Source organism: Hyla sarda, unplaced genomic scaffold, assembly GCF_029499605.1.
Source record: "Hyla sarda isolate aHylSar1 unplaced genomic scaffold, aHylSar1.hap1 scaffold_217, whole genome shotgun sequence".
Lineage (NCBI taxonomy): Eukaryota > Metazoa > Chordata > Amphibia > Anura > Hylidae > Hyla > Hyla sarda.
The window spans coordinates 5,836-30,192 of NW_026608839.1; the positions used below are offsets into that span (position 1 = coordinate 5,836).

Genomic DNA, 24,357 nt, shown 5'->3' on the forward strand with positions numbered 1-24,357 from the left:
TAGATGGAGGGATCGTGTATTATAGATGGAGGGATCGTGTATATAGATGAGGGATCGTGTATATAGATGGAGGGATCGTGTATATAGATGGAGGGATCGTGTATATAGATGGAGGGATCGTGTATATAGATGGAGGGATCGTGTATATAGATGGAGGGATCGTGTATATAGATGGAGGGATCGTGTATATAGATGGAGGGATCGTGTATTATAGATGGTGGGATCGTGTATATAGATGGAGGGATCGTGTATATAGATGGAGGGATCGTGTATATAGATGGAGGGATCGTGTATATAGATGGAGGGATCGTGTATATAGATGGTGGGATCGTGTATATAGATGGAGGGATCGTGTATTATAGATGGAGGGATCGTGCATTATAGATGGTGGGATCGTGCATTATAGATGGAGGGATCGTGTATATAGATGGAGGGATCGTGTATATAGATGGAGGGATCGTGTATTATAGATGGAGGGATCGTGTATATAGATGGAGGGATCGTGTATATAGATGGAGGGATCGTGTATATAGATGGTGGGATCGTGTATTATAGATGGAGGGATCGTGTATTATAGATGGAGGGATCGTGTATATAGATGGAGGGATCGTGTATATAGATGGAGGGATCGTGTATTATAGATGGAGGGATCGTGTATATAGATGGAGGGATCGTGTATATAGATGGAGGGATCGTGTATATAGATGGAGGGATCGTGTATATAGATGGAGGGATAGTGTATATAGATGGAGGGATCGTGCATTATAGATGGAGGGATCGTGTATATAGATGGAGGGATCGTGTATTATAGATGGAGGGATCGTGTATTATAGATGGAGGGATCGTGTATTATAGATGGAGGGATCGTGTATATAGATGGAGGGATCGTGTATATAGATGGAGGGATCGTGTATATAGATGGTGGGATCGTGTATATAGATGGTGGGATCGTGTATTATAGATGGAGGGATCGTGTATTATAGATGGAGGGATCGTGTATATAGATGGAGGGATCGTGTATTATAGATGGAGGGATCGTGTATATAGATGGAGGGATCGTGTATATAGATGGTGGGATCGTGTATATAGATGGTGGGATCGTGTATTATAGATGGAGGGATCATTTATATAGATGGAGGGATCGTGTATTATAGATGGAGGGATCGTGTATATAGATGGAGGGATCGTGTATATAGATGGAGGGATCATGTATATAGATGGGGGGATCGTGTATATAGATGGAGGGATCGTGTATATAGATGGTGGGATCGTGTATTATAGATGGTGGGATCGTGTATATAGATGGAGGGATCGTGTATATAGATGGAGGGATCGTGTATATAGATGGAGGGATCGTGTATATAGATGGAGGGATCGTGTATATAGATGGAGGGATCGTGTATATAGATGGAGGGATCGTGTATATAGATGGAGGGATCGTGTATTATAGATGGAGGGATCGTGTATATAGATGGAGGGATCGTGTATATAGATGGTGGGATCGTGTATTATAGATGGTGGGATCGTGTATATAGATGGAGGGATCGTGTATATAGATGGAGGGATCGTGTATATAGATGGAGGGATCGTGTATATAGATGGAGGGATCGTGTATATAGATGGAGGGATCGTGTATATAAATGGAGGGATCGTGTATATAGATGGTGGGATCGTGTATTATAGATGGAAGGATCGTGTATATAGATGGAGGGATCGTGTATATAGATGGAGGGATCGTGTATATAGATGGTGGGATCGTGTATATAGATGGAGGGATCGTGTATTATAGATGGGGGGATCGTGTATATAGATGGAGGGATCGTGTATTATAGATGGAGGGATCGTGTATATAGATGGGGGGATCGTGTATATAGATGGAGGGATCGTGTATATAGATGGTGGGATCGTGTATTATAGATGGAAGGATCGTGTATATAGATGGAGGGATCGTGTATATAGATGGAGGGATCGTGTATATAGATGGTGGGATCGTGTATATAGATGGAGGGATCGTGTATTATAGATGGGGGGATCGTGTATATAGATGGAGGGATCGTGTATATAGATGGAGGGATCGTGTATATAGATGTAGGGATCGTGTATATAGATGTAGGGATCGTGTATATAGATGGTGGGATCGTGTATATAGATGGAGGGATCGTGTATATAGATGGAGGGATCGTGTATATAGATGGAGGGATCGTGTATATAGATGGAGGGATCGTGTATATAGATGGAGGGATCGTGTATATAGATGGAGGGATCGTGTATATAGATGGAGGGATCGTGTATTATAGATGGAGGGATCGTGTATATAGATGGAGGGATCGTGTATATAGATGGAGGGATCGTGTATTATAGATGGAGGGATTGTGTATTATAGATGGAGGGATCGTGTATTATAGATGGAGGGATCGTGTATATAGATGGGGGGATCGTGTATTTGGTTGGTATTGTGGATCTGTCCATTTTGGCTACAGTCGACCTCTATGGAGCTTCGGCTACAATACATTCTGATTTATAGGTTTTGTCATTACTCACCTGAGCCGATACCTACAGAGATCTCCTCCTCCTTACACCGCTGATCCTTCACTTCTTCATCTCCATCTATAACTTCAATTTTAATATCAATCAAATCTTCACCCGGATTTAACTTGTAGAGGAAATAAAGAAATAATGTGCAGGTCAGAAAGAGTTAAATGTTTAGAACAAGAAATCACGTTGGCAACTAAAGTGAGAAACTGATCATTTATCTTATATAAAGGTCTTTATGCTTCAGTAGTAAGTAAAATTGGGATAAGTCAGAATTATGACTTACGGATAATTGGGTTTCTTTGAGGCCACCAGAGAGATGGTCCCCTTGGACCTAATCGGAACAGGAACAGAGAGTTTTAAAGCCCCTCCCCTCCCAGCATTCCTCAGTGTTTTACAAATTACCCTTTAGGGACAGGATAAGATGAATAGGTAACACAAATATAATAAAATAATATAACAAGGGGGGGTATGAAGGGGCTGTCATGGTGGACTCAAAGAAACCGAATTATCGGTAAGTCATAATTCTGACTTTTATTCTTTGTCCACCATGACAGCCACCAGTGAAATACCAAATAAATAATTTACGGTGGGACAACAGCATGTAGAACTTTCCTACCAAAGGAAAGAGCCTGACTAGCTGAAAGATGAAGCCTATAATGCTTAACGAAAGTATGGCAACTAGACCAGGTGGCAGCTTTGCAGATTTGATCTATAGAAGCAGCAGATTTTTCAGCCCATGAAGTAGACATGGCCCTAGTAGAGTGAGCTTTAAGGACTGGTTCCCCTTTAGATACATAAACTTCAGAGATGACCGTTTTTGCCACTTCGCAATAGAGTCCTTTGAGGCTTTTTTGCCTTTGTTAGGCCCCGAAATTGTAAAAGTAAGTTGTCGCCCTTTCTCCAAGGATTAGTTACTTCTAGATATCTTAACAGACATCTCCTGACATCTAGAGCGTTAAAAGCTTTTTCTTGCTCATTTCTAGGATTGTCACAGAAAGAAGGAGCACAATCTCTTGTGATCTGTGGAAATTAGAAGCAACTTATGGTAAAAAGGCCGGATCCAACCTCAGTCCCTCTGTGGTTTGAAATAGTCATGTAAGGTTCTCTAATTGACAGGGCTTGGATCTCCGCCACTCTCCGAGCAGTTGTTATAGCAATTAAGAAGGCGGTTTTTAAAGTAAAAAATCTTAGGGAGATTTCTTACAGAGGTTTGAAGGGAGTAACTCAGTCCTGAAAGGACCCAATTCAGATTCCAGGAAGGAGTCCGTACTGGAATCCTAGGTTTAATTCTGACTAAGGCCCTAAACCCTTACCGATAAACCCTTTTCAAACCCCTCTTGTAAGAAGTCTAAGATACAGGGGATATCAGGTTTGGAAAGATTCCATTTTTTAGGAGACATCCAGTCCACAAATTTGTTCCAGATCTTCATATACATTTTAGATGTAGAAGGTTTTCTACTTTTTAGAAGTGTAGCAATTACTTTTTTAGACCTTTTTGTTTTACAATCGACTCCTCAAAATCCAAGCCATGAGTTGTAGATTTTGAATTCCTTGATGCGTAACTGGTCCCTGGAGGAGAAGATTGTCCATCAGAGGTAAGGGATAAGGATGATCTATGGCCAAACTTTTCAGAAGGCAGAACCAGCCCCTTTTTGGCCAAAAGGGAGCCACAAATCTTACTGTCAGCCTGCTGTCTCGAATTTTCGCTAGTGACCTGGCAATTAAAGGAATTGGAGGGAACGCATAGGCCAGAGGAAAGTTCCAAGCTTGGGCTAGAGCATCCACTGCTTCTGGATTGTCCCTTGGGATCAGCGATAAAAATCTCTCCACTTTCGCATTTGTCCGAGATGCAAACAGATCTATACATGGGTTTCCCCATCTGTTTACTAAAGACTGGTAAATCAGAGGATTTAGGGACCATTCCCCTGGGTCTAAAGTCTTCCGACTCAGGAAATCCGCCACTAGATTGCAGGAACCCTTTAAATGCACTGCCATGATGGAGGCTACATTTGTTTCTGACCAAACAAAAATTCTTGCAGATATCGCTTGTAGCGCTCTGTGTTTTGTGCCACCTTGCTGTTTGATGAACGCTACTGCCGTAGAGTTGTCTGAATACACCTTTAAGTTCTGATTTACTACCAGATGCTTGGCTGCTTGTAGAGATTCCCATATCGCTCTCAACTCCTTGTAGTTTGACGAGAACTTTTCCAGATGAGGAGGCCACTGACCTTGGAAGTATTGTTGGTTTATGTGGGCTCCCCAGACCCAAGCACTCGCATCTGTAGTTATAATTATTTGGTCCGGGAACCAACAAACCCCCCTCTGAAGGTTTGCTTCTTTCAGCCACCAATTCAGAGACCTCGATACCCTGGGGGATAGATTAAATTTCTTATCTAGGGAAAGTTGGGTTTTGTCCCATACTGACAGAGTCAGGGCTTGCAGCATACGTGAGTGGAACTGAGCCCACTGGACGGCCAGGATAGTAGAAGTCATGGAGCCCAATATGGACATGGCTTCCCTCACTGAAACCAACTTTTTCCTCTGGAAATTTGAGATTTCCTCTTGAAGAGAGGTAATTTTTACCCTTGGAAGGAATGTGGTTCTCAATACAGAGTCCAAAGTCATTCCCAGAAATAATTTTGCGTGGCTCGGAACTAGATCCGATTTTTCCAGGTTTAAAATCCAACCTAATTCCTGTAGACAACAGATTACTTGGTGTTGATGGATTTTTAGAAGCTCTGGAGAACCTGCTGATATAAGAAGATCGTCCAGATATGGGATGATGACAATATTTTTTAGTCTTAAAGATGCAACTACCTCCACCATTAACTTTGTGAAAAGTCTGGGGGCTGAAGTTATCCCGAATGGGAGGGCTACAAACTGGAAATGAAGAATCTCCCCATTGAGACGCACTGCAAATCTGAGATATTTCTGAAAATCTGCATGAATCGGTACATGGTAATATGCATCTTTTAGATCCATAGTTATCATTAAAGCCCCTGGGGCAATCATTGGGATTGCTGTTTTCTAAGATTCCATCTTGAATATTTTGTACACAATGAACCTGTTGAGGAACTTCAAGTTTATGATTGTACGAACTGAGTCATTTGGTTTCTGTACTAGAAACAGGGAAGAATAGTGACCCTTGCATTGTTCCGAGACAGGAACGCGGGAAATGGCACCCAGATGAAGAAGATTTTGGACGCCCTCTAACATCCTGGACTGAAGAGTAGGAGATAATTGGTTTTAGACTAGAAATCTGGGAGGCGGGAGAAACGAGAAATCTATCCTATATCCTTATTTTATCAGATTCAGGATCCAGGAGTTTGAGGTTATTGTTGACCACTGATGAAGAAAAAAATCTCAGTCTCCCTCCCACAGGTATCATGTCATTGTATTTTAGGAGGGGTTAAGGATAAAGTCTTTTCCTTTACCCCCCTTTTGGTAGCTCCACCTCCCCGACTTCCCCTTAACTCTAAAGTTTGAGAACTTGTTTCTTGTTTGGGTACGAAAAGTTTTCTGTGGTTGGCTAGATTTCTCTTCAGGAAATGTATTTTTCCTATCTGCCGCCTTCTCAAGGATGTCGTCCAATGGTTGGCCAAACATTACTTTACCTAGACAGGGAACACCACATAATCTAGATTTAGAAGTGTTATCACCTGTCCAGTTTTTAAGCCATGAAGCCCGCCTTGCAGAATTTGAGATAGCGGACGATCTAGCGGCCATTCTAACCGTCTCCACTGAGGCATCTGCAAGAAAACCTGTTGCTAACTTCAACATGGGGATAGAAGAAAGAAGATCCTCTCTAGGTGTTTTATTTTCAATATGATCTTCTAATTGAGAAAGCCACACATACAGTGCTCTAGCCACACTAGTGGCGGCGATGTTTGGATTTAACATTGCTGAAGTAGAATCCCACGTTTTACGTAAGAGCCCCTCCATTTTTCTATCCAATAGGTCTATCAGCCGAGAGGCATCTTCAAAAGGGCAAAGACCTCTTCTTTACAACTTTAGTAACCTGAACGTCTATTTTAGGTATATCAGACCATAGGTCCACATCTTTATCATCAAAAGGAAACCGAGATCTGAACTCTTTAGGTAGTACCAGTCTCTTCTCCGGCTCCTGCCATTCATCAACAATAATACTTTTAATATTCTCATGAATGGGGAAAACCATTCTTTTCCTGGGCCTCAGCCTACCAAACATTTCGTCCTGAATAGTCATAGGATGTTCTTCATCCTGAATACCGATGATGACCCTAACCGCTTTAAAGGAGAGTCTTAGTATCTTCAGATGCAAAAAAATATTTAGTATTTACTGGCTTAGAGGGTCCTGGAGAAATTTCTCCTTCTTCCATACCCTCTATATCGGATCTAGATGCAAGATCCTCCTCCCCAGAATCAGAATCCGGAAGCACTTTGGGCCTTTTAGCTGGAGGCTGAATATCTCCGACTTTGACCAGACTCCCACTGCCACAAGGAATACCAGTTTGTAAATTAGGCATGTAACCAGATGAATACTGAAGAGGGTTATTAGGTAGGTTACCAGTAGCAACAGAAGAAACATTAGCTGCCTCAGCACTGGTGAAAGTCGGATATACATTAACAGCAGACAGAACATTCATGGATGACTGACCGCTAGAAGACGGAGTTAAATTAAATCCGGCCAGAGATGACTGTATTTCTTGGTGAATAAGTGATCGCATATCCTCAGAAATACACGGTTTCTCTTCTTGAACCACTTTAGATATACAATTTTTGCATAATTGTTTTTTATGTCTCCGGAAGTTTAGCATAAACACAAAACGCATTTGCGAATTTTCGCTTTAGGTTTTTGTGAAGGTTCCTTATCTCCCTAAGAAAGAAGGGACCACAAATCAGAAGCTAAACAGAGAAGTATTTGCAACAGAAAATATGCAGGAAAATACTCACAGCTGGAGAAACAAGCTGCTCCATAGCATCAGCCTTGGAGGAAGCCTGTGAGTCCATGGTAGCCACAGGACAATCATAGACAACGACAACACTGATTTTCCTACCTTTATCAAACAGGAAATTCAAATTTTGGCGCCTTGTGACGTCACATCTGCCCCGCCGGCACCTCCGTACAGCCCGGAACTTCCGATCCATGCTCAAAGCGCCCGGCTTCCCCCGGACAGAATTAGGCGCTGCACACTCACGCAGCATCCCACGGGAAAGCCAGGAAGCCGGGCAGCAGCAGTCCATACACCGCCGCAGACCCCAGTAGACCGCCGACAGCTCACAGAGCCCCAGCCGACAGTCCCCTGGAGCGCCGCCGAACCCAAGGAACCGGCACGGAGTTACATGTAGCCTGCGCGAGCGCGGGGCACATGGGCGGAGGATACCGCAGTATGCTTAGTGTGGGGACATATAGCTCCACTGGAGCGCAGTCCCCCACGCGCCCAGAGGCCAGGACAAGTTCCCAGCGTCTAAGGGGAAGAAAATGGGTTAGGGGCTCCATAGGAGACCGCAACCCTCCCCAGGGAAAAAGATAAAAATAAAAGTAAAAGAAAGAAAATCCAAAGTCCACAACAGACCCGGAGATCTGTCCTGGACCTAATAGGAACAGGAAAACACTGAGGAATGGTGGGAGGGGAGGGGCTTTTAAACTCTCTGTTCCTGTTCCTATTAGGTCCAAGGGGACCATCTCTCTGGTGGCTGTCATGGTGGACGAGGAATAAAACAATGGGCCCTTCTATAGAAGATAGATAATACTCAGTGAGCTCTAAAATTTACCTACCTGATCATCCTGTAGGACATTATCCTCTCCATCTACCTGATCATCCTGTAGGACATTATCCTCTCCATCTACCTGATCATCCTGTAGGACATTGTCCTCTCCATCTACCTGATCATCCAGTAGGACATTGTCCTCTCCATCTACCTGATCATCCTGTAGGACATTGTCCTCTCTACCTGATCATCCTGTAGGACATTGTCCTCTCTACCTGATCATCCTGTAGGACATTGTCCTCTCCATCTACCTGATCATCCTGTAGGACATTGTCCTCTCCATCTACCTGATCATCCTGTAGGACATTGTCCTCTCTACCTGATCATCCTGTAGGACATTGTCCTCTCTACCTGATCATCCTGTAGGACATTGTCCTCTCCATCTACCTGATCATCCTGTAGGACATTGTCCTCTCCATCTACCTGATCATCCTGTAGGACATTGTCCTCTCCATCTACCTGATCATCCTGTAGGACATTGTCCTCTCCATCTACCCGATCATCCTGTAGGACATTGTCCTCTCCATCTACCTGATCATACTGTAGGACATTATCCTCTCCATCTACCTGATCATCCTGTAGGACATTATCCTCTCCATCTACCTGATCATCCTGTAGGACATTGTCCTCTCCATCTACCTGATCATCCTGTAGGACATTATCCTCTCCATCTACCTGATCATCCTGTAGGACATTATCCTCTCCATCTACCTGATCATCCTGTAGGACATTGTCCTCTCTACCTGATCATCCTGTAGGACATTGTTCTCTCCATCTACCGGATCATCCAGTAGGACATTGTCCTCTCCATCTACCTGATCATCCTGTAGGACATTGTCCTCTCTACCTGATCATCCTGTAGGACATTGTCCTCTCCATCTACCTGATCATACTGTAGGACATTGTCCTCTCCATCTACCTGATCATCCTGTAGGACATTGTCCTCTCCATCTACCTGATCATCCTGTAGGACATTGTCCTCTCCATCTACCTGATCATCCTGTAGGACATTGTCCTCTCCATCTACCTGATCATCCTGTAGGACATTGTCATCTCCATCTACCTGATCATCCTGTAGGACATTGTCCTCTCCATCTACCTGATCATCCTGTAGGACATTGTCCTCTCCATCTACCTGATCATCCTGTAGGACATTATCCTCTCCATTTACCTGATCATCCTGTAGGACATTGTCCTCTCCATCTACCTGATCATCCTGTAGGACATTGTCCTCTCCATCTACCTGATCATCCTGTAGGACATTGTCCTCTCCATCTACCTGATCATCCTGTAGGACATTGTCCTCTCCATCTACCTCATCATCCTGTAGGACATTGTCCTCTCCATCTACCTGATCATCCTGTAGGACATTATCCTCTCCATTTACCTGATCATCCTGTAGGACATTGTCCTCTCCATCTACCTGATCATCCTGTAGGACATTGTCCTCTCCATCTACCTGATCATCCTGTAGGACATTGTCCTCTCCATCTACCTGATCATCCTGTAGGACATTGTCATCTCTACCTGATCATCCTGTAGGACATTGTCCTCTCCATCTACCTGATCATCCTGTATTACATTGTCCTCTCCATCTACCCGATTATCCTGTAGGACATTGTCCTCTCCATCTAACCGATCATCCTGTAGGACATTGTCCTCTCCATCTACCCGATCATCCTGTAGGACATTGTCCTCTCCATCTACCTGATCATCCTGTAGGACATTGTCCTCTCCATCTACCTGATCATCCTGTAGGATATTGTCCTCTCCATCTACCTGATCATCCTGTAGGACATTGTCATCTCTACCTGATCATCCTGTAGGACATTGTCCTCTCCATCTACCTGATCATCCTGTAGGACATTGTCATCTCTACCTGATCATCCTGTAGGACATTGTCCTCTCCATCTACCTGATCATCCTGTAGGACATTGTCCTCTCCATCTACCCGATTATCCTGTAGGACATTGTCCTCTCCATCTACCCGATCATCCTGTAGGACATTGTCCTCTCCATCTACCTGATCATCCTGTAGGACATTGTCCTCTCCATCTACCCGATCATCCTGTAGGACATTGTCCTCTCCATCTACCTGATCATCCTGTAGGACATTGTCCTCTCCACCTGATCATCCTGTAGGACATTGTCCTCTCTACCTGATCATCCTGTAGGACATTGTCCTCTCCATCTACCTGATCATCCTGTAGGACATTGTCCTCTCTACCTGATCATCCTGTAGGACATTGTCCTCTCCATCTACCCGATCATCCTGTAGGACATTGTCCTCTCCATCTACCTGATCATCCTGTAGGACATTGTCCTCTCCATCTACCCGATTATACTGTAGGACATTGTCCTCTCCATCTACCCGATCATCCTGTAGGACATTGTCCTCTCCATCTACCTGATCATCCTGTAGGACATTGTCCTCTCCATCTACCCGATCATCCTGTAGGACATTGTCCTCTCCATCTACCTGATCATCCTGTAGGACATTGTCCTCTCCATCTACCTGATCATCCTGTAGGACATTGTCCTCTCCATCTACCCGATCATCCTGTAGGACATTGTCCTCTCCATCTACCCGATCATCCTGTAGGACATTGTCCTCTCCATCTACCTGATCATCCTGTAGGACATTGTCCTCTATCTACCTGATCATCCTGTAGGATATTGTCCTCTCCATCTACCTGATCATCCTGTAGGACATTGTCATCTCTACCTGATCATCCTGTAGGACATTGTCCTCTCTACCTGATCATCCTGTAGGACATTGTCCTCTCTACCTGATCATCCTGTAGGACATTGTCCTCTCCATCTACCTGATCATCCTGTAGGACATTGTCCTCTCCATCTACCTGATCATCCTGTAGGACATTGTCCTCTCTACCTGATCATCCTGTAGGACATTGTCATCTCCCCTCGGACAGTCCTGGGAATGCAGAGGAGCAGGACATCTCTCTGGTGGGTTCCTCTTCCTGGATCCATCTGTAGGAGACACACAGTGACTGAATACATTGTGTAGATGATCAGATGATGGGGGATCTAGGGGCCCCAATACTGCTCTCTCCTTGATGTTGGGGGCCGGTGGTCTATAATAAATATATCTTACCCAGTGGTGATGTTGGGGTCCGGTGGTCTATAATAAATATATCTTACCCAGTGGTGATGTTGGGGGCCGGTGGTCTATAATAAATATATCTTACCCAGTGGTGATGTTGGGGGCCGGTGGTCTATAATAAATATATCTTACCCAGTGGTGATGTTCGGGGCCGGTGGTCTATAATAAATATATCTTACCCAGTGGTGATGTTGGGGGCCGGTGGTCTATAATGAATATATCTTACCCAGTGGTGATGTTGGGGGCCGGTGGTCTATAATAAATATATCTTACCCAGTGGTGATGTTGGGGGCCGGTGGTCTATAATAAATATATCTTACCCAGTGGTGATGTTGGGGGCCGGTGGTCTATAATAAATATATCTTACCCAGTGGTGATGTTGGGGGCCGGTGGTCTTTAATAAATATATCTTACCCAGTGGTGATGTTCGGGGCCGGTGGTCTATAATAAATATATCTTACCCAGTGGTGATGTTGGGGGCCGGTGGTCTATAATAAATATATCTTACCCAGTGGTGATGTTGGGGGCCGGTGGTCTATAATAAATATATCTTACCCAGTGGTGATGTTGGGGGCCGGTGGTCTATAATCAATATATCTTACCCAGTGGTGATGTTCGGGGCCGGTGGTCTATAATAAATATATCTTACCCGGTGGTGATGTTGGGGGCCGGTGGTCTATAATAAATATATCTTACCCGGTGGTGATGTTGGGGGCCGGTGGTCTATAATAAATATATCTTACCCAGTGGTGATGTTGGGGGCCGGTGGTCTATAATAAATATATCTTACCCAGTGGTGATGTTGGGGGCCGGTGGTCTATAATAAATATATCTTACCCAGTGGTGATGTTGGGGGCCGGTGGTCTATAATAAATATATCTTACCCAGTGGTGATGTTGGGGGCCGGTGGTCTATAATAAATATATCTTACCCAGTGGTGATGTTGGGGGTCGGTGGTCTATAATAAATATATCTTACCCAGTGGTGATGTTGGGGGTCGGTGGTCTATAATAAATATATCTTACCCAGTGGTGATGTTCGGGGCCGGTGGTCTATAATAAATATATCTTACCCAGTGGTGATGTTGGGGGCCGGTGGTCTATAATAAATATATCTTACCCAGTGGTGATGTTGGGGGCCGGTGGTCTATAATAAATATATCTTACCCAGTGGTGATGTTGGGGGCCGGTGGTCTATAATAAATATATCTTACCCAGTGGTGATGTTGGGGGCCAGTGGTCTATAATAAATATATCTTACCCAGTGGTGATGTTGGGGGCCGGTGGTCTATAATAAATATATCTTACCCGTTGGTGATGTTGGGGGCCGGTGGTCTATAATAAATATATCTTACCTAGTGGTGATGTTCGGGGCCGGTGGTCTATAATAAATATATCTTACCCAGTGGTGATGTTGGGGGCCAGTGGTCTATAATAAATATATCTTACCCAGTGGTGATGTTGGGGGCCGGTGGTCTATAATAAATATATCTTACCCAGTGGTGATGTTGGGGGCCGGTGGTCTATAATAAATATATCTTACCCAGTGGTGATGTTGGGGGCCGGTGGTCTATAATAAATATATCTTACCCAGTGGTGATGTTGGGGGCCGGTGGTCTATAATAAATATATCTTACCCAGTGGTGATGTTCGGGGCCGGTGGTCTATAATAAATATATCTTACCCAGTGGTGATGTTGGGGGCCGGTGGTCTATAATAAATATATCTTACCCAGTGGTGATGTTGGGGGCCGGTGGTCTATAATAAATATATCTTACCCAGTGGTGATGTTGGGGGCCAGTGGTCTATAATAAATATATCTTACCCAGTGGTGATGTTCGGGGCCGGTGGTCTATAATAAATATATCTTACCCGTTGGTGATGTTGGGGGCCGGTGGTCTATAATAAATATATCTTACCTAGTGGTGATGTTCGGGGCCGGTGGTCTATAATAAATATATCTTACCCAGTGGTGATGTTGGGGGCCGGTGGTCTATAATAAATATATCTTACCCAGTGGTGATGTTGGGGGCCGGTGGTCTATAATAAATATATCTTACCCAGTGGTGATGTTGGGGGCCGGTGGTCTATAATAAATATATCTTACCCAGTGGTGATGTTGGGGGCCGGTGGTCTATAATAAATATATCTTACCCAGTGGTGATGTTGGGGGCCGGTGGTCTATAATAAATATATCTTACCCAGTGGTGATGTTGGGGGTCGGTGGTCTATAATAAATATATCTTACCCAGTGGTGATGTTGGGGGTCGGTGGTCTATAATAAATATATCTTACCCAGTGGTGATGTTGGGGGCCGGTGGTCTATAATAAATATATCTTACCCAGTGGTGATGTTGGGGGCCGGTGGTCTATAATAAATATATCTTACCCAGTGGTGATGTTGGGGGCCGGTGGTCTATAATAAATATATCTTACCCAGTGGTGATGTTGGGGGCCGGTGGTCTATAATAAATATATCTTACCCAGTGGTGATGTTCGGGGCCGGTGGTCTATAATAAATATATCTTACCCAGTGGTGATGTTGGGGGCCGGTGGTCTATAATAAATATATCTTACCCAGTGGTGATGTTGGGGGCCGGTGGTCTATAATAAATATATCTTACCCGGTGGTGATGTTCGGGGCCGGTGGTCTATAATAAATATATCTTACCCAGTGGTGGTGATGTTCGGGGCCGGTGGTCTATAATAAATATATCTTACCCAGTGGTGATGTTGGGGGCCGGTGGTCTATAATAAATATATCTTACCCGGTGGTGATGTTGGGGGCCGGTGGTATATAATAAATATATCTTACCCGGTGGTGATGTTCGGGGCCGGTGGTCTATAATAAATATATCTTACCCAGTGGTGATGTTCGGGGTCGGTGGTCTATAATAAATATATCTTACCCGGTGGTGATGTTCGGGGCCGGTGGTCTATAATAAATATATCTTACCCGGTGGTGATGTTCGGGGCCGGTGGTCCTCCATCATGACTATGTCCTGGTACAGATCCTTGTGTCCTTCTATATACTCCCACTCCTCCATGGAGAAATAGACAGTGACATCCTGACACCTTATAGGAACCTGACACACACAATGATCCAGTCATCATCCAGACCCATCATCCCTTGTGTTCCTGTATAATGTCCCAGCATTCCCAGCAGCGCTCACCTCTCCAGTCAGCAGCTCCATCATCTTGTGGGTGAGTTCTAGGATCTTCTGCTCATTGTTCCTCTCATGGATTCTCCCAATTTTGCTCCTTTCACCCGATAACAGGGAATGGCTTTTGGATGTTGCACAATTACTAGACGTTTTCTTTACAATCGTGTAATCCTGTATATGGAAGATGACAATTACATGTTTTATATGTAGATACCAGTCCCCCCAGGACCCCTCCAGTTGTGTTATATGTAGATACCAGTCCCCCATGACCCCTCACCCGTCCAGTTGTGTTATATGTAGATACGAGTCGTCCCCCATGACCCCTCACCCGTCCAGTTGTGTTATATGTAGATACGAGTCGTCCCCCATGACTCCTCACCCCTCCAGTTGTGTTATATGTAGATATGAGTCCCCCCAGGACCCCTCCAGTTGTGTTATATGTAGATACCAGTCCCCCATGACCCCTCACCCGTCCAGTTGTGTTATATGTAGATACGAGTCGTCCCCCATGACTCCTCACCCCTCCAGTTGTGTTATATGTAGATATGAGTCCCCCCAGGACCCCTCCAGTTGTGTTATATGTAGATACCAGTCCCCCATGACCCCTCACCCGTCCAGTTGTGTTATATGTAGATACGAGTCGTCCCCCATGACTCCTCACCCGTCCAATTGTGTTATATGTAGATACCAGTCCCCCATGACCCCTCACCCGTCCAGTTGTGTTATAAGTAGATACGAGTCCCCCCCCCATGACCCCTCACTCCTCCAGTTGTGTTATATGTAGATATGAGTCTCCCCCAGGACCCCTCACCCCTCCAGTTGTGTTATATGTAGATATGAGTCTCCCCCATGACCCCTCACTCCTCCAGTTGTGTTATATGTAGATATGAGTCCCCCCAGGACCCCTCACCCCTCCAGTTGTGTTATATGTAGATATGAGTCTCCCCCATGACCCCTCACTCCTCCAGTTGTGTTATATGTAGATATGAGTCCCCCCAGGACCCCTCACCCCTCCAGTTGTGTTATATGTAGATATGAGTCTCCCCCATGACCCCTCACCCCTCCAGTTGTGTTATATGTAGATATGAGTCTCCCCCATGACCCCTCACTCCTCCAGTTGTGTTATATGTAGATATGAGTCCTCCCATGACCCCTCACCTGTCCACTTGTGTTATATGTAGATACGAGTCCCCCCCATGACCCCTCACCTGTCCAGTTGTGTTATATGTAGATATGAGTCCCCCCAGGACCCCTCACCCCTCCAGTTGTGTTATATGTAGATATGAGTCCCCCATGACCCCTCACCCGTCCAGTTGTGTTATATGTAGATACGAGTCCCCCCCCATGACCCCTCACCCGTCCAGTTGTGTTATATGTAGATACGAGTCCCCCCCCATGACTCCTCACCCGTCCAGTTGTGTTATATGTAGATATGAGTCCCCCCAGGACCCCTCACCCCTCCAGTTGTGTTATATGTAGATACGAGTCCCCCCCCATGACCCCTCACCCGTCCAGTTGTGTTATATGTAGATATGAGTCCCCCATGACCCCTCACCCGTCCAGTTGTGTTATATGTAGATACGAGTCTCCCCCAGGACCCCTCACCCCTCCAGTTGTGTTATATGTAGATATGAGTCCCCCCCCCATGACCCCTCACTCCTCCAGTTGTGTTATATGTAGATATGAGTCCTCCCATGACCCCTCACCCGTCCAGTTGTGTTATATGTAGATATGAGTCCCCCTCCCATGACCCCTCACTCCTCCAGTTGTGTTATATGTAGATATGAGTCCCCCTCCCATGACCCCTCACTCCTCCAGTTGTGTTATATGTAGATATGAGTCCCCCTCCCATGACCCCTCACCCCTCCAGTTGTGTTATATGTAGATATGAGTCCTCCCATGACTCCTCACCCGTCCAGTTGTGTTATAAGTAGATACGAGTCTCCCCCATGACCCCTCACCCCTCCAGTTGTGTTATATGTAGATACGAGTCCCCCTCCCATGACCCCTCACTCCTCCAGTTGTGTTATATGTAGATATGAGTCCTCCCATGACTCCTCACCCGTCCAGTTGTGTTATATGTAGATATGAGTCCCCCCCCCATGACCCCTCACCCCTCCAGTTGTGTTATATGTAGATACGAGTCCCCCCAGGACCCCTCACCTGTCCAGTTGTGTTATATGTAGATATGAGTCCCCCCAGGACCCCTCACCCCTCCAGTTGTGTTATATGTAGATATGAGTCCCCCCAGGACCCCTCACCCCTCCAGTTGTGTTATATGTAGATATGAGTCTCCCCCAGGACCCCTCACTCCTCCAGTTGTGTTATATGTAGATATGAGTCCTCCCATGACTCCTCACCCCTCCAGTTGTGTTATATGTAGATATGAGTCCTCCCAGGACCCCTCACCCGTCCAGTTGTGTTATATGTAGATATGAGTCCTCCCATTACTCCTCACCCCTCCAGTTGTGTTATATGTAGATATGAGTCCCCCCAGGACCCCTCACCCCTCCAGTTGTGTTATATGTAGATATGAGTCCCCCCAGGACCCCTCACCCCTCCAGTTGTGTTATATGTAGATATGAGTCTCCCCCAGGACCCCTCACTCCTCCAGTTGTGTTATAAGTAGATATGAGTCCCCCCAGGACCCCTCACCCGTCCAGTTGTGTTATAAGTAGATACGAGTCTCCCCCAGGACCCCTCACCCCTCCAGTTGTGTTATAAGTAGATACGAGTCTCCCCCAGGTCCCCTCACCCTTCCAGTTGTGTTATATGTAGATACGAGTCCCCCCAGGACCCCTCCAGTTGTGTTATATGTAGATATGAGTCCTCCCATGACTCCTCACCCGTCCAGTTGTGTTATATGTAGATATGAGTCTCCCCCATGACCCCTCACTCCTCCAGTTGTGTTATATGTAGATATGAGTCCCCCCAGGACCCCTCCAGTTGTGTTATATGTAGATATGAGTCCTCCCATGACTCCTCACCCGCCCAGTTGTGTTATATGTAGATATGAGTCCCCCTCCCATGACCGCTCACTCCTCCAGTTGTGTTATATGTAGATATGAGTCCCCCCAGGACCCCTCCAGTTGTGTTATATGTAGATACGAGTCCCCCCATGACCCCTCACCTCTCCTGTAAGCTGATAGATGATCTCCAGAGTGAGGTTTAATATTCCTTTGGTCATCTCATTTTTTTCCTTTTCCATCTTTGGTTCGGTATTCAATAAAAACTTCATCATCTTTTGGAGGAGAACGTGGAGAAGCTTCAGCTTATAGGATTGTGCACTGCAAAGATATGAACAGACGAATATCAGCGGCATTTCATGTGATGGAGGAGGAGGTCCAGGTTAGTCACCAATTCCCTAATTGAGGGAACATTCACTGACCAGTGTGAGAGTATTACTGCCTAGCGGCTGCCAGTAAAGATGGAGACACCTCTTTATATTGAGGAAAAGGAGAAGCGGTCACATCATTGTCAGTAACCCGAGTGTACATGGTAGAAACAGCGCGCCAAACCTCCCACCAGATATGGAGCCCGTTTCTGTCTGGTACTTCAGGGAAGCATTTATGAAGCACGTCAGCAGATCCATACCACCATGTCAGTATGTTGGCGTTCTCTTCAGAAAGACACAGAGTAAGTTATAAGTTAAGGTAAAGATTTTCTGCCAATCGGTGGAAGATGAGGTCTTCTCCAACTGCTGTTCCCATGTTGGTAAAAGGAAGGCCGAGATCTGCAGATTGATCCAATCGTATTGTATAGATGTGTGACATACAGATTGATCCAATCGTATTGTATAGATTTGTGACCCCCTTACTGGAGAGACACATTGGAGTAAGAGACTCCTATTCTGTAGGCGAGATCAGAGCGTATGGGAACCATGAGTGATCATCCCTCTTCAATTGGGCAAATTCCTACTAAGATAAGGGGGTCTCCGGGCAGGAAGAGACAGACGAAAGAAGAGAGGAAGAGACAAAAAGAGGAAGAGAAAGAGATTGGGAGCAAGAGGAACATACAGAAAAAGAGAGAATGGAAGAATGGAGAGAGAAAGAAAGAGAAAGCGAGAGAAACAGCAAGAGAGGAAGAGACAGAAAAAGAGAGAATGGAAGAATGGAGAGAGAAAGAAAGAGAAAGCGAGAGAAACAGCAAGAGAGGAACAGACAGAAAATTTGAAAAAGGGAAAAGTGTTGTGTATAAAGCAAGAGAAACAATGGAGAGAGAAGAAGAAGAAGAGAGAACGTAAAGTGACAGGCAGTGACCTCTACTTTCCCTCGGTTATATTAGGCACTCTCCCCTTCATTTCCCGATTCTGCAGATTCTTGTAATGACTCTAGAGAGAAATGATGTATCATGTGACAACTCAGCACCATTGACTGGGAGCAAAGGCTGCTGGGAAGGTGCGAGAACTATGGCAGCCATGTGAGGAGAGATGTCACCATCAAGGAACGATTAGAAGAAAATCTCCAGGAGGCGTCACGAACACGAATCAATAAATTGGTTGCAGATTAATTTAGTTACAAAAAGTTATTCTGCTTTCCTTGAGACGTCTGGACTGACGCTGCGGACCGGGAGAGACGTCTGGACTGACGCTGCGGACCGGGAGAGACGTCTGGACTGACGCTGCGGACCGGGAGAGACGTCTGGACTGACGCTGCGGACCGGGAGAGACGTCTGGACTGACGCTGCGGACCGGGAGAGACGTCTGGACTGACGCTGCGGACCGGGAGAGACGTCTGGACTGACGCTGCGGACCGGGAGAGACGTCTGGACTGACGCTGCGGACCGGGAGAGACGTCTGGACTGACGCTGCGGACCGGGAGAGACGTCTGGACTGACGCTGCGGACCGGGAGAGACGTCTGGACTGACGCTGCGGACCGGGAGAGACGTCTGGACTGACGCTGCGGACCGGGAGAGACGTCTGGACTGACGCTGCGGACCGGGAGAGACGTCTGGACTGACGCTGCGGACCGGGAGAGACGTCTGGACTGACGCTGCGGACCGGGAGAGACGTCTGGACTGACGCTGCGGACCGGGAGAGACGTCTGGACTGACGCTGCGGACCGGGAGAGACGTCTGGACTGACGCTGCGGACCGGGAGAGACGTCTGGACTGACGCTGCGGACCGGGAGAGACGTCTGGACTGACGCTGCGGACCGGGAGAGACGTCTGGACTGACGCTGCGGACCGGGAGAGACGTCTGGACTGACGCTGCGGACCGGGAGAGACGTCTGGACTGACGCTGCGGACCGGGAGAGACGTCTGGACTGACGCTGCGGACCGGGAGAGACGTCTGGACTGACGCTGCGGACCGGGAGAGACGTCTGGACTGACGCTGCGGACCGGGAGAGACGTCTGGACTGACGCTGCGGACCGGGAGAGACGTCTGGACTGACGCTGCGGACCGGGAGAGACGTCTGGACTGACGCTGCGGACCGGGAGAGACGTCTGGACTGACGCTGCGGACCGGGAGAGACGTCTGGACTGACGCTGCGGACCGGGAGAGACGTCTGGACTGACGCTGCGGACCGGGAGAGACGTCTGGACTGACGCTGCGGACCGGGAGGGAGAGACGTCTGGACTGACGCTGCGGACCGGGAGGGAGAGACGTCTGGACTGACGCTGCGGACCGGGAGGGAGAGACGTCTGGACTGACGCTGCGGACCGGGAGGGAGAGACGTCTGGACTGACGCTGCGGACCGGGAGGGAGAGACGTCTGGACTGACGCTGCGGACCGGGAGAGACGTCTGGACTGACGCTGCGGACCGGGAGGGAGAGACGTCTGGACTGACGCTGCGGATCGGGAGAGACGTCTGGACTGACGCTGCGGATCGGGAGAGACGTCTGGACTGACGCTGCGGAGCGGGAGAGACGTCTGGACTGACGCTGCGGAGCGGGAGAGACGTCTGGACTGACGCTGCGGATCGGGAGAGACGTCTGGACTGACGCTGCGGATCGGGAGAGACGTCTGGACTGACGCTGCGGATCGGGAGAGACGTCTGGACTGACGCTGCGGATCGGGAGAGACGTCTGGACTGACGCTGCGGATCGGGAGAGACGTCTGGACTGACGCTGCGGATCGGGAGAGACGTCTGGACTGACGCTGCGGATCGGGAGAGACGTCTGGACTGACGCTGCGGATCGGGAGAGACGCCTGGACTGACGCTGCGGATCGGGAGAGACGTCTGGACTGACGCTGCGGATCGGGAGAGACGTCTGGACTGACGCTGCGGATCGGGAGAGACGCCTGGACTGACGCTGCGGACCGGGAGAGACGCCTGGACTGACGCTGCGGACCGGGAGAGACGTCTGGACTGACGCTGCGGATCGGGAGAGACGTCTGGACTGACGCTGCGGACCGGGAGAGACGCCTGGACTGACGCTGCGGACCGGGAGAGACGCCTGGACTGACGCTGCGGACCGGGAGAGACGTCTCCGGGAACACTCACAAAGACCGAATGAATGGACAATGACTGATTAGATTCAGGTTCAGTAAACATTCCTCAGTTTCGTTCATCTCTAGTCGGATACAATCAGGACATAATGTAATGTTTGTCGCACCGCGCCCGTAGGTTCAGTAATAATCAGGACATAATGTAATGTTTGTCGCACCGCGCCCGTAGGTTCAGTAATAATCAGGACATAGTGTAATGTTTGTCGCACCGCGCCCGTAGGTTCAGTAATAATCAGGACATAGTGTAATGTTTGTCGCACCGCGCCCGTAGGTTCCGTAATAATCAGGACATAGTGTAATGTTTGTCGCACCGCGCCCGTAGGTTCAGTAATAATCAGGACATAGTGTAATGTTTGTCGCACCGCGCCCGTAGGTTCAGTAATAATCAGGACATAGTGTAATGTTTGTCGCACCGCGCCCGTAGGTTCAGTAATAATCAGGACATAGTGTAATGTTTGTCGCACCGCGCCCGTAGGTTCAGTAATAATCAGGACATAGTGTAATGTTTGTCGCACCGCGCCCGTAGGTTCAGTAATAATCAGGACATAGTGTAATGTTTGTCGCACCGCGCCCGTAGGTTCAGTAATAATCAGGACATAGTGTAATGTTTGTCGCACCGCGCCCGTAGGTTCAGTAATAATCAGGACATAGTGTAATGTTTGTCGCACCGCGCCCGTAGGTTCAGTAATAATCAGGACATAGTGTAATGTTTGTCGCACCGCGCCCGTAGGTTCAGTAATAATCAGGACATAGCGTAATGTTTGTCGCAACGCGCCCGTAGGTTCAGTAATAATCAGGACATAGTGTAATGTTTGTCGCACCGCGCCCGTAGGTTCAGTAATAATCAGGACATAGTGTAATGTTTGTCGCACCGCGCCCGTAGGTTCAGTAATAATCAGGACATAGTGTAATGTTTGTCGCACCGCGCCCGTAGGTTCAGTAATAATCAGGACATAGTGTAATGTTTGTCGCACCGCGCCGTAGGTTCAGTAATAATCAGGACATAGTGTAATGTTTGTCGCACCGCGCCCGTAGGTTCAGTAATAATCAGGACATAGTGTAATGTTTGTCGCACCGCGCCCGTAGGTTCAGTAATAATCAGGACATAGTGTAATGTTTGTCGCACCGCGCCCGTAGGTTCAGTAATAATCAGGACATAGTGTAATGTTTGTCGCACCGCGCCCGTAGGTTCAGTAATAATCAGGACATAGTGTAATGTTTGTCGCACCGCGCCCGTAGGTTCAGTAATAATCAGGACATAGTGTAATGTTTGTCGCACCGCGCCCGTAGGTTCAGTAATAATCAGGACATAGTGTAATGTTTGTCGCACCGCGCCCGTAGGTTCAGTAATAATCAGGACATAGTGTAATGTTTGTCGCACCGCGCCCGTAGGTTCAGTAATAATCAGGACATAGTGTAATGTTTGTCGCACCGCGCCCGTAGGTTCAGTAATAATCAGGACATAGTGTAATGTTTGTCGCACCGCGCCCGTAGGTTCAGTAATAATCAGGACATAGCGTAATGTTTGTCGCACCGCGCCCGTAGGTTCAGTAATAATCAGGACATAGCGTAATGTTTGTCGCACCGCGCCCGTAGGTTCAGTAATAATCAGGACATAGCGTAATGTTTGTCGCACCGCGCCCGTAGGTTCAGTAATAATCAGGACATAGCGTAATGTTTGTCGCACCGCGCCCGTAGGTTCAGTAATAATCAGGACATAGCGTAATGTTTGTCGCACCGCGCCCGTAGGTTCAGTAATAATCAGGACATAGCGTAATGTTTGTCGCACCGCGCCCGTAGGTTCAGTAATAATCAGGACATAGTGTAATGTTTGTCGCACCGCGCCCGTAGGTTCAGTAATAATCAGGACATAGTGTAATGTTTGTCGCACCGCGCCCGTAGGTTCAGTAATAATCAGGACATAGTGTAATGTTTGTCGCACCGCGCCCGTAGGTTCAGTAATAATCAGGACATAGTGTAATGTTTGTCGCACCGCGCCCGTAGGTTCCGTAATAATCAGGACCAGGAATGGAATCAGTGTCCAGTCATTTAGTGTAATAATTCGGGGGACATCATGGATGGAGGAGGGAGCGGGAGGTGACACCAGGGTCTGCACACACAATAGGGTGGGGGTCGTGTATCATATATACAGGGGACACAGGACATGGAGGGGCCCCGCCGGCCCCCAGCACAAATAATGACAGGAATCACTATACGTACCGCACAACAACAGAAGACGCTCAATCCCACTACACACTACAGGACCTGTGATGATGTCATTGTCATGTGATCAGTCACATGATGGGGCGGAGTTCAGAAGACGGCACCTAAAGCTGAGCATATAATCATGATGTTTTCTAGAGTTAACTCCATCATCACCAGACAGGACACTACAGTCTACTCCTCCTGTATAATAATAATAATAATAATAATAGACAGGACACTACAGTCTACTCCTCCTGTATAATAATAATAATAATAATAATAATAGACAGGACACTACAGTCTACTCCTCCTGTATAATAATAATAATAATAATAATAATAATAGACAGGACACTACAGTCTCCTCCTCCTGTATAATAATAATAATAATAATAGACAGGACACTACAGTCTACTCCTCCTGTATAATAATAATAATAATAATAATAATAATAATAGACAGGACACTACAGTCTACTCCTCCTGTATAATAATAATAATAATAATAATAATAATAATAGACAGGACACTACAGTCTACTCCTCCTGTATAATAATAATAATAATAATAATAATAATAATAATAATAATAGACAGGACACTACAGTCTACTCCTCCTGTATAATAATAATAATAATAATAATAATAGACAGGACACTACAGTCTACTCCTCCTGTATAATAATAATAATAATAATAATAATAATAATAATAATAGACAGGACACTACAGTCTACTCCTCCTGTATAATAATAATAATAATAATAATAATAGACAGGACACTACAGTCTACTCCTCCTGTATAATAATAATAATAATAATAATAATAATAGACAGGACACTACAGTCTACTCCTCCTGTATAATAATAATAATAATAATAATAATAATAATAGACAGGACACTACAGTCTACTCCTCCTGTATAATAATAATAATAATAATAATAGACAGGACACTACAGTCTACTCCTCCTGTATAATAATAATAATAATAATAATAATAATAATAATAGACAGGACACTACAGTCTACTCCTCCTGTATAATAATAATAATAATAATAATAATAGACAGGACACTACAGTCTACTCCTCCTGTATAATAATAATAATAATAATAATAATAATAATAG

General features: G+C 46.4%; 1 protein-coding gene across 1 annotated transcript; it reads right to left on the reverse strand.

The window, feature by feature from the left end:
* Nucleotides 1-2,541: 2,541 nt before the first annotated feature.
* On the reverse strand, nt 2,542-23,378 carry LOC130319819 (oocyte zinc finger protein XlCOF7.1-like; the record flags this gene model as incomplete). The annotated part of the gene is given in 6 exon segments (XM_056552998.1): nt 2,542-2,653; nt 11,180-11,277; nt 14,366-14,495; nt 14,583-14,744; nt 17,704-17,860; nt 23,246-23,378. Coding segments are annotated over 5 exon segments (613 nt in total), but the record flags the coding sequence as incomplete, so codon positions are not given.
* Nucleotides 23,379-24,357: the final 979 nt, after the last annotated feature.